This window comes from Varroa destructor, unplaced genomic scaffold (assembly GCF_002443255.2).
Source record: "Varroa destructor unplaced genomic scaffold, Vdes_3.0 BEIS01000004.1, whole genome shotgun sequence".
Classification (NCBI taxonomy): domain Eukaryota; kingdom Metazoa; phylum Arthropoda; class Arachnida; order Mesostigmata; family Varroidae; genus Varroa; species Varroa destructor.
Genome location: NW_019211457.1, coordinates 19,299,007 through 19,310,906, shown reverse-complemented (window position 1 = coordinate 19,310,906; position 11,900 = coordinate 19,299,007). Strand labels below are relative to the sequence as shown.

The 11,900-nt window shown below is 40.0% G+C and overlaps 1 protein-coding gene across 32 annotated transcripts in view; it reads left to right on the top strand.

Annotated features, from left to right (window-relative positions):
* LOC111249148 (uncharacterized) overlaps positions 1 to 11,900 on the top strand; it is a 334,604-nt gene that overhangs the window by 273,920 nt on the left and 48,784 nt on the right. For all 32 annotated transcript variants that reach the window (XM_086987375.1, XM_086987374.1, XM_086987373.1 and 29 more), the window contains one exon: positions 2,839 to 3,005. In XM_086987375.1, coding sequence (XP_086843501.1) covers positions 2,839 to 3,005 — 167 coding nt within the window. The remainder of the gene's footprint in view (positions 1 to 2,838; positions 3,006 to 11,900) is intronic.

Here is an 11,900-nt window from a genome sequence, read left to right as displayed (position 1 = left end):
ATTTATATTATTACAATGAATGGATGAGTTTACTTGTAGTTCAAGTTTCTCGCTTTGTGCTGTACTGATGAGCCTACGGTTGGCTCAGCATATATAACGAAAGCTTTCGTTACGTTACATTATATGTACGCGCATGTGGCCCCGCACTAGGTAGAACTCACCAGAAAATTTGCTCACAAATCTCATTGAAAAATTAGTAGAATATGCTTCAGTCAATAAAAACATTTGTAGGAGATGAAAATATGCTTTACTCCCGGTGAAACTGAGCGAACCTGACAGGATAGTTTGCCCCCCGGAGAAAGCTTCCTTTTCCGAACAAGATGTTGAGCTGTCGTATGAAATCATTCGTTAGAAGACGCTGCACGGACGATGGGCAAAGTCAATAGTGCTTTGTACAAATAATTGTGGTCGATAACTTTTTCGATACGGTAGTCAAAGGGCAAACACTTCACTTTGCAGTTCTACCTCACCTAGAGCTCCATTGATCCTTTCTAAAGTGAGATGACTATCGAGAGAAAAAGTTAGCAAAAATCGTCCTTCCATTTTCTACATTTGGTCGACCAATACAAACGATGATAGGTCTGAGGGACAGAATGAGATTAACTTCATATCCTTTTCAATACTCTTGTTGAGGTTTCCCTGAGGGCATTTGCCCTTATGACAGTCGCTGCTCGTCACGGACCACTAAAACCTGTGTTTTGAAGGTACTATATACCTTCTCTTTTTTTTATTGAGATTTTTCTGACTATAATCTCTTCGAAACTGGCGGTAATATTGGTAAGAAGATATGGAGGGACCGCTAGTAATCTTTTTATTATAATACTTCGCCAAATTGGCATATGAGAATAAAGGGTAACGGTAAGCTGACAACCTTCAAGCGATTTTCTGTCAATTACTTTGATCGCATTGACATCGATGGAGCCCTGTAAAACTAAATGGGAGTAGCCTGAACGAAAAGTCTTTCCTTCTTTTTCAGAAACAACAATAAGCAGACCAACAACTTTTACCGAATTTGAAAACGTAACATTTACTTTTATTATATTGGAAATAGGACCGATTACTAAAACTTACTCTAGCTATGAGGCTAAGTGAAGCCGCGCCGACTATCATGGAGCAAGTACTCTTTATTTGTTCAGCGGTAGGAGCACAAATAACGTAGCCCTGAAGAGCACATTCCCTGTTTTGGCCTTGCATGTAAGTTGTCGAGGAATCAGAACATAGTTCTTTGTATAAAACAGTACCATTACTTAAATAGCTACCGCATAGGTTTCATATACAGATTAGAAACGTCTTTCTACTAAAATGTAAACATTCAAAAAATACTGAGCCTTAACACAATGATATGAATGAATATTTATCCAAGCACTTAAATACGTTTCGGTGCAACCTTCAGGATTGCAAAGAGGGTCCAATATTTAACGGCTATTTAGTTGATACAAGGTAATTATGCATCGTCTGAACTAGGATTAGCTAGATTGAAACAATATGTTTAGGGCGTTGATGCAAATATCACATTTTTCGAAAAAAGCTCAAAAATTCGGCATAATTCGATATACGATTATGCCATGGAATAGAAGTAAGCGTGCGGGTTTACATCAATGTGTTCTTAATGACGAGTAGCCTAAACGGTAGTATTACTTCGACAGTCAACAAGGTATTTATTTTATATGGCTCAATCGACTTCCTACCTCTCAGGTCAAGTACACATAAGAATCGTCGTTCACACTACTGACCCATAACTTGTACCCAAACGGCCCACTTACGTTGCGAATTTTGTATGCTCCGCCATGAATGCCGTTAGGAATGAGCAACGAATAAACCGCATCAAAAATCTAAGCACATCCTGAGTTGAGTTCTGAGAAGCTACCAAAAGTAGGACTCGATTAGGGTGCGGCGCCATGATTACTATATGCAAACGACTGAATGCAAATAGTAAAATATGGTGTCTTTTTCAGTTATAAGTGGATCTGCTAGAAGAACAAGCACAAATCCGGGCCCAGTTTTTTCGGTCCGATTCGATAAGTACACATTGGCCCGTACCTCTGGGCCTATAAGGTCATCATCTTTGGTTGTTAGTTCTGAGCTAAACCTAATTTTATCTACGTTCTGTGGATCATATTCAGGGTCACAGAGCATTAGAGCTTTCGAAATATAGAATTGTAGTCGGTCCTCGATAGCGTAGGCCACTTTATGCGCGTTACGTCTGCGCATCTTACGCTTACGTGGTGGTCAACTACAGTTATACCCATGGGCCAACAATGGGAGGTTTATACTTAATAATAGTAAATTGCCTACATCTTTTCTCTCGCAGATTGGCAACAATGACGTAAAGCTGTCCTCGCAAATAGGCGCCAATGTATACCGCGTTTTCGTGTAACAAATGCACGTTTCGCGACGTGCGTGTCCCTTTATCTGAAGGAGCAGATTTTCCAAATTATATAGTTTGAGAAATTATAGAATTTGAAAAGTCTGATAATTCAAAACCATGATGGCCCAGTAGCAAAAAATGCAGCATTTCTTAAGAAAGACTGATGTTGTGAACAGGTCAGGCAATTCCTAAAGATGATGGCACCTGGAGAGAGAATACGCGTGTTTACCGCCGGCACTTTTGAGTGTAGTCGCTTGTATTTGTTTCCAATGTAGAGCTGGATTTTTCGCCGTCGTATTTGTATTTGGCAACGGCAAACATCAGTCGTTGCCGTTTTTTTTCGGAGAAAATTCAGTATCGGAAAAAAACTATACGTATATATTTCCTTGAAGAAGTTACATCGAAATGGCCTAATCTACCTGTCTGTTCCAACTCCTTCACGCGTTTTTATCTCTTTTGCATGTTTGCAGGTTCGATGGAAAGCGGGGCGTCGAGTGGCGTGGATAGCCGGAGGGGCCCGCAATCTCGGGGGGTCCTGTCGAGACATGGCGGAGAAAATCAGAACACTAATGGCAGTAGCGGTGGCTCAAGAGGAGGCCAAGTCCAGCAAATTAACTCCGACCAGCCAAAGTCCGAGGTTTGTCAGCTTTTTTCTTCTTCCTTGGTTTCGTTTTCAAGAGAAAGAGACAGTTAGTTAGAGCGTCAACTATTTTGTATACGGATGGTGGAAGCTGCTTTTGGCGATTCCTATTCCGTCAACTTTTTCCAAACGGACTTCAGAAGCTGTAGTTCTTCTCAGTTACCTGAAGTGAGAAGTTGGCTTTATTTCGATAAAACGACCTTCCGAGTCGGCAAAATGATAACAGCCTAAGGAATGGGACAACGTTAGCTTTTGTAAAACTGGATCAAACGATAAGCAGAAATTTCTCGTTATTAGAATCGTTATACCCTGTGTGTTATTTAAATAGCTTAAGAGGGCAGAAATCGTCTTACGTCATCGAAGCTAACAAAATAAGAGGTTTACATAAAAGTTAAGCTAGGTTAGTGAGTTGTTGGACCCGACGAGCCGCATATCAGACGAGCATAACAATGCTAAGGCTCAGAGTGCAACGCAGACAGGGTTTCCAGTTCGATCTAATGATTCGAAGGGACGCGATTTATTTTTAGGGTTATATTGATTGAAATATAAACAGTTTGATCCATAATAGGATGACTCCAAGGTCATTGGACGAGCAGGTCAAAATGAAGATCAAAACTAACCTGAGATATGATTTTTTACATATCGTGCTGCTAGTGAGCAAGTACATTGTGAAGCTAGCCTTTTGCGTCTAGTGGAATAGAATAGTTGCCGGTCATAGTTCTTTAAAAGTAGAGCTTAGGACGGTTTTCTAAACGCGGCTTATGGTCGGCTTCCATTCTCTACGTACGCTGAATCAGCCCAAATCGGAACTGTTAGGTATTACTAGAGTAATCGTTCACTTTAGTTCTCCATCGAAAACCGCGACCAGCAAACTTATGGGATATGAATTACATACGACGTTTCCTTCCATCGGTTATCGGCTATTCGATCAGTGAGGTATAAATAATGCACTGCGATGCCTGCGCACTTTTATGGACATTATCCAAACCTTTACATAGAATATGATTATGGAACCTTAAGGACCTCCGCAAGCATATATTTTTTTAAATTATAGTTTAATATCGTCTGTTATAATATTGTTGTTATGTTTTTTAGTTTATAATTTAATATTACATTTTACCATAATTAAATCACTAAGGCCTACGATTGCGGTGCCAATAGAAATATTTCTAGCTTGTATCAGGTGGTAAACTAGCTACAAGTTGTACAAGTTATAAGTATCTAAAGGAAAATCTAGTGCAAAGGCAAAACTAACAATAGCAGTAAATACTTAGGCGTAAAGCTGTAGCTTATTATCACACTCAACTGTTGCTGCAATTGGTGGCAGAAAATATACGAGATCGGTTTCCAGCTTGGATGCGGAAGCTTACTACGTCACTGGCTCAACGAAGACCAAATAGACGAAGTACGTTTTCTGCATTGATATTATACGCTATAAAGGCCTCCAAGCTACACAGTATGGAGGTCTTTATAGTTTGCTCGTTGTGGCTCCCTGCTCAAGTTCTACATGTCGGCTTGTATAAAGCTAATTAGCGAACCTTTCTGTACTATATATAATATAGGACAACCATATCTCGATATATTGAATATACTCCCACCTATTTTTCACATAAATGTTGACGCCTACTATTAGAGTTTCTGTACACCTGTACAACTGTACACAAAATCATCCCGGAACCATTTGTTAATGGGAATCGACAGTGGGAAGAGCTCTACGTATACCTGGAAGCTAATAGGTGCATTCTGTTTTCTTTCATCTCTGCGTTCACTAAAACGTAGCGATGAGTTCGGCTTTTTCGCTGACAATGGTTAAGCAAATCGTCTGTAGGGTGTGTGAATTATAGTCAACTCAGTTAGTGGGTATCTACTATTTTTTTTTTTTATTATTATGCTCGCAGGTTTCATGCCCACTTCATAACTTCATGTTTCGAAGTACTAGAAGTCGAGAGGGAATGCATGGTCCATGTTCTGTCTTGTTTGCAGGCTTCCGTGACTACAACAACTCGTTTCTCTATATGCAGTCGCCTTTTCTCTAGGCCCCTAACCTCTCAGTTCCCATTATTATTATTATTATTGTTCTTGCATCAGTAACTCTGTCCTATTTCGCTAAGAGCTTTCATTAATCAATGGAGGGATTCCGCGAACTGCTTCACTTTCAATCAGTCATTTAATCACGGAGCATTTACCTTCAACAACTTAATGTCACCTAATCGACCTGCAAATCTCGTCTGCTAAGAGCGCATAGCTTAAAAGCTTAAAATAAAATAATCTGTGACTACTCAGCATTCGTGTACTGGTAGCTTGTAGTATGACGAGATTTTAAGCCATTATCTTTGTATATCTCGAATGTGCGAAATAAAGGAACGTGTAGGAGTGAGTATGCAGGCCACTCCATTCTCTTTAGGACGCAGGAGGAGCGTTAGTTCCGAAAATCAGTGTATATTTTTTTCCGATTGCACCTGGCTTATGGATAAAGTGAAATTTTAATTCTATGAATAATAGATGAAATTTCATGATAGTATGACCAAACAATTGGTGCTAGGCCTACATGGAATGGGCGTTTCATAAAATTAACTTACTATTTTACATATTTATGTTGTAGGCTGTACTAATATTTCGGGAGACAGAATGTAACGGTCGCTAATCGTACAGCGAGCTTTGAGAAAAGAGGTTGCTATCAGGTATCTGGTAGACATAAATTGAGATAGGATTGTATTTTAATATTTTTGTAAGCGTTGTAACGGTTCTTCTAAATAAAGTGTCTTCATACCGCACCGATAAAGAGAAACAATGTTATTTACGAATATATCACACTCTTATACCATACATAGCCGTATAGGCTAACACGGCAATCCTGTTGATCAATCCTAATTCCCGTGTTTCTACGGCCATGCTTGACGTGGAACCCAACTCAGCGAATTGATTTACTACCACAGTAAACAGGATGTTTATGATTGTGTCTTCATTGTGTATCATCGAAACTGCACAATGTCGCCAAAGAATGTATCGTAGTTTTCGAAGTGTCATACCTCTAAATAGCCTCGCTTTGTTGAGAGTCGTGGAGTTATTACGGAGAGTTACAAATCGACTCGAAATTTTGAGACTGTGCAAGGAGCACGCGGCATTCGTGGAGAAAGGTTTTTCTATTTATGGACCAGCTGATGAATTGGGTTGAGGTAGACGACATAACAGCGACAGCTTAAGGTTGTGGAAGAAGTTGCAGCTGCTATTCAATCGAGTTGTTTTTGATGTATCTCAGGAGGCTATATTAGTGACTGCGTGAAATGCTTGTGATAATGTTCGTCTCTGCGTACGCAGGTGGGAACACAGTTCCGCCATGTTTTGTATTTTCTGAAGTTAATTTCAAGTAAGCCATGCTAATGAGTGCGCACTTCTTAGAAACCAAGGATTTTGCGAGACTGTTCGTAGGAAGCACAAGCACTGTATTTGAAGACCGTCTTAGCTACTTAAACTGGATCATTTGCTGTTCTTCACAGAAGCCATGTGGGCTAACAATAGATAGGCAGGCTTAAGTGCTATCAAGCCGGCCTTGGAGAACGGAGGTCACATCATTACGCCTTCTTCACATTGCTCGAGTAAGCTACAAGCCCTACACATGGCAGTCTTGAGGTCTAATTTCGTACGGTTTAACAAAGTTCTGTTACGACCTACGGCAGAGGATCGACGACATAGTTGGATTGGCAAACGTGCATACGTACGATAACAAATACTGCTAGTGGGTGCTGAAGCACCCACTTCGCTGAAAGGAACACACTTAAGTGGAAATGATGTTCCTTCTTTGGTTGCACAGAGTGACAATCAGCCAGTTCAGATCACCGAAGCCTTATTCTCACAGGGTGCCTATTTACCCTCAGGAAACTTTGTTGTGTCTTCAGCTGCCACATAAGCAAAGAGCAGAATATGTAGATCATGTCTCTCAAAACAACATTAGCAGCTTTTTTTTGACAGTGTAGAGTAATTTGTGTCAGCTGTCCGACAAGATTTCTCTAACCCAGTTACGTCGACTGGGTAAACACGCTATTTAATAGACTACTAGTAATTTTTTTTTGCAAACACATTAATTGTTTTCAAAATGTTTTTGCTAATATCCGAACGAAGTAACTGCTCTAATGGACTTCTTCACATAGAATCATTAGTAACCCCACACAATGAAGCTATATGAGCGAACGAAATTGAATGAACGATTGCGAGCTCCTGTTTGGCTACAAGACAGTGGAGTGTCTATCAAGTTTAGACATATTTTTTCGTTTGTGGTAATAATTGCTCTTAGCGGTCGCATAAAATTTTCCCGTAATGCAATACTACTACGCCCGCTTTCGTGTCAACTGTACAAATTACGGCAGTGCGATAAATAAGGTACATATTTCTCTTCCATAAAAAATAAATATATTCAATCAGAAATTTTATTTTTAATATAATATATTAATATCAACCCTTTTTCTTGTGCAGTTGTTAAAATGAAAACTTGATGAACTACAACTTGGCGATAAGTTTTCGTTGAACAGTTTGAGAAGATATTAAATGGTCGTCATTTATTTCGGACACGTTTGTGTACCCCTTTATTATCGAATATGTTGTAAAGGATATCACAATTATGGTGCATGGTAAATTCGTGTGGTAAAAAAATGGTGCATTTTCTAACAACTGATGAGAAGTCGATAAATGGCTTATGGGCGTTTCAGCTAAAAATCAGCGAAGAATAGAGAATATGTGTTTTTTTTTTTTTTTTTAGCAAAAGCATAAAATTGAAACATGAAATGTCTTAATGTTTATCACAATATTCAGAGTATTTAAACCCAGTCTGTCCAATCAGATTGTCGATGTCGCAACTGGAAGACTATTTCAGCATAACTTTATATGTATTTCGATTAATTAAAGTAGAGGTAGAGTTTTGTCGATACGGTGAGTTCTCGAGTAGCTTGAATAGAAATGGGGGAAGTCATTAGTGCATCATATTAACTCTGCAATATTAGTACAAAACGTAAACACGACTTTAACGGCAGTTCCATAGCGGTGCTGTTGTGTCGGCAAATTCTCGGGAAGGCGTTCACTCATTCGACGATGCCGACAGTTTTCCCAGTGCATCGTATTTAGACTCGTGTATAAATTTATAGGTACAAAGGACACGCTGTTATTAAGCTCTAATACTATTATATAGAGGAAATATGCCTCAGCCAACAATGCGAACTATTTCAAACTGGTAGCACTTGACAAATGGTACGCTGGATATAGTCGGATACCGCTCCTCTTAGCAACCCCAAACCATTATAATTTACCTTATTCATTATTTACCAATGGGAAATAATGTTTTACCTATACGCAGCTTCTAATTTTTTATGATTGCACTCGATACGTTTCAAAAGGACAGAAAAAGAACACGTATTTTTGGCGTGAAATACACCAATGAGGCCGACTGGAACACCCGATCAAACCTTCTCACTACGGTTCCCTCTCCACGGGCTGAATTGGAGTGGAAACTGTATGCCGTATTATTAGGCACCACTTCGCGCCTCTTGCCGCTATCAGTATGTGATTATCTAGCCGTCGTTATAATGCCTAGCTTTCCTTGTGTATGAGATTACATATCTGTCATCCCTATAGGCGTCTTCCAAACGGCTAAATGCTTTAGGGTTAGAAGTAGCGTGGGTGAGGTTTCAGAGAACTGAAGGTACGTGTGTGCTTTAAAGGATGGGCTTGCGAAGTGACATTGGGTGATCGCAGAGCTGAAGGCTAGAAGCTGGTTGCCACACAGCAGAGGCGGCTCAATGGCCGATGGTTGCAGATCTGCAGAAGGTCATTTGATCGTTGAACATATCACAATTTAGGTGGCCATTTATCGCCTACATTGAAGAATGCCGGCGATAATTCTGTTACCAAAGAGCACTAGACAGAGTAGAAGACGGAAAGGGAAGACGAAGGAGATCTGGAGAGAGGTTCTTCACAGACTTTACTCAGTGGCCACCTTCAGAGATGCAAACGATGTACAGTTATACTGTGGAAAAGCCGGCATTCGCTACGCAGTGATCCTTTTCCTTGGTTACGTTATTTATTTACTTGTTTTTAAGATCAGTACAACTGATATTTTCGGATGTCCAAATTCTGCCAGTGTATCAACGTTGTAGCGCCGGATTCAGTTGAGAAAGCATCTAGCGTATAAAGCGGTCATTTATTTAGGTTAGAGTTGGCTCGTACAGGTAATCTGTTGCATGGGATTTACGCGCGTTGTTTTTACTTGTTTCTACGTGTAAGTTGCCATCAGTCTTATATAACAATAGTAGACATAGCATTAGCTACGCTAAGGTCACGACTACGTGCCGTGAAGTCTTTTTATTTAGAGACTATTCTGTAACATTTTTTCAGTACTAATGATTACTTTAGTATCAATGTCAGGACATCTTTTTAGCGTTTTTCTGGCAAATGCAAAACGGCTCTAAATAAGATAATTTTACTGTGACAGTTCGAAGGGGTCGGAAATTTACAGCAGTCATAATTTGAAAGAATAAAGTATAAGCACGCATGATGATAGAGGTGTTGAAGTTCGCACTTAAAATGCTAAGTTGAATTTTTGGTAGATACGCAGCCTGGCATTTATACCGATTTTAAATTACTTTATTTAGCGGCCGCCAATGAAGTGTTTCTTACAGCTGAAAGCTACGAACATGTAACTTCAGTGTCTTTTGATTTCGGCTGGGTTCGTGGTAAATAAAATTGGCATATGTGCAATAACAGCTCGACTAACAGCCGAAGAATAATAAGAAATAATGGTAAAAAGAAAAGAAGACATAAATAAATGATCTTGATCACTTTGTTAGTTGGTTTTCCGGTGATACGTGAAGAAGAAGCTTGCGTCTTAAAAGCTTTCCGATATTCGCAAGTGATAATTGGGAGAAAAAAATTATTAAATTTAAATTAAAATTAAAAACCAATTAGGTACAACATCCGTTGCTTGAACAATTATTTAATAAAAAAACAAACTCTCTCATCTGTAGAAGATTTCCCTTTCGCCTACATTGGTTCGTTGTCTTTTTTGTCTTCGATTTATAGCCTGCTGGTGAGGTTCGGGTGTTAGCAACATTGACTTCACGAGGGGCTGTATCACTCGGCGCATACTTGTGGACTAGTCCACTATGGTTTTAATCTACATTTTGCGGTCGCTTCCTATTTGGTTCATTTAGTTGGGTAAATTGTGTCAATTCGATACTGTTTTAGGCGTATCGGCTAATCTACTCGTATTGGCTGACCAGCTCGTATGTTGATAGCGCCTGCTTTGATTTGAAATTTAGAAAACAGCGTGCCTTTTAAACTGTCAAATATTCGATCTGACTGAGGCCTACATAAATTTGTAAATGCGATATGGTCTTGCACAATGGCTACCGTCGTCTATGCTCTGTTAAAGCTTTTATTGGAGCTAAGCATGCTGACAATTTAGTTATAAAGATACAATTTTGTTTCAGACAGCATCCATATCTGAGTGATGCAGACTCAAATTAGGGATGCTACACCAGAACCTTTATTATTAGCAAATATGCATTGTAAGTACATTTTATACAAATTCGAGCATAATGGACTATGTTAATTTTGTGAACGACCAATACAAATGGCCTAATTATAGGGAGAGGTTTTACGAGAGAAGGAACGTCATTTCCCGATTTCTCATTTCGCTCCCGCTGCTACTGCTACCATCGCGACTATTGCCACTTGGTTGGTCTGGCTATCGAACGAATCAAGCAAGTTGGCTGATGTCCTGCCGCTCACGTCTGTACTTTGTGATGCCTGCACTCACCAGCAGGCCTATTTTTTCTCCTGGCCGACACAGATGCCATATAGGCTTGCTACGATTACTAGCAGAAGCATTCGTTGTTCTCGTTTGGCGAGCGCGTAGCATGTAAAAACGTTTTTAGCGTGCAGAATGCGTTTATCCTCTGCTCGCCCAGCTTATCCAGCCATCAGTCAACGGCGCAGCTTGTTCACTGATAAAAGCATAGGCGATTCTGATTCGCGCCAAACAGGTAGTGCTCTACAATAACGAAACGAGCGTTTCCCTTGAAATGTCTTTAGACGCATAGCCGCTTTCGAAGTCAGCAACGTTTTCATTATCTATCTGTGCTTGTTTGCTAAACACGCATACGCTACTGCGGCAGAATAGCTATGGTTGATAATCTTCTCGAGACGTTTGTTCCGTAGGCGCATAAATAGGATTCCAATATGGCGAAATAGTCTAATTACACATAATGCATATATTGGCGTTTATATTCTTGGGAAAATCACGTAACTCAGATCAAAAATATGCTTACTATTGCTGTTATCCTAAATACGAATCGAGTGATCGCTACCGTATATAAGATTATGGCGTAATAAGCTATAATAAGTTGTTATGAGTCATCTTTATGCCTGCATTACTACTTGTAGTGCATATAGCTTCAATCTACTCACGACTAAAGCAGCCATTGTAAGCTTAGGAACACCACGACGTTTATAGTGGGTCCTGGTATAGAAAGTAGACCAGTCTTCTCGTTGATAGCCTACTAATTTTAGAGATTTACCTACATCCCGACACACTCACACTTACCTATTTCAATACGGTCATACACATAAGTTCGCATGTCCGTATGCGCGTGTTTGCACACAGTTTGATCTGTATATAAGCCCTCCTGTATCATCTGCTGCTTAAAAGCTCTACCTTAAGTTGCACTTTTGCCTCAAGTCCCCTCTCCTCCTTTGCCGCTTGTCTTTCACGGTTCTTTCGTTGGGTCGGTCTTGCAACTCACCGGTCGGCGAAGCACTCGTGCGACGACTCGTACCGACTCGATCCATTTCCAAGAACTCGTTTGCCCTCTTTCCCTTTAAAAGTCCCCCACCCATGGTAACGGA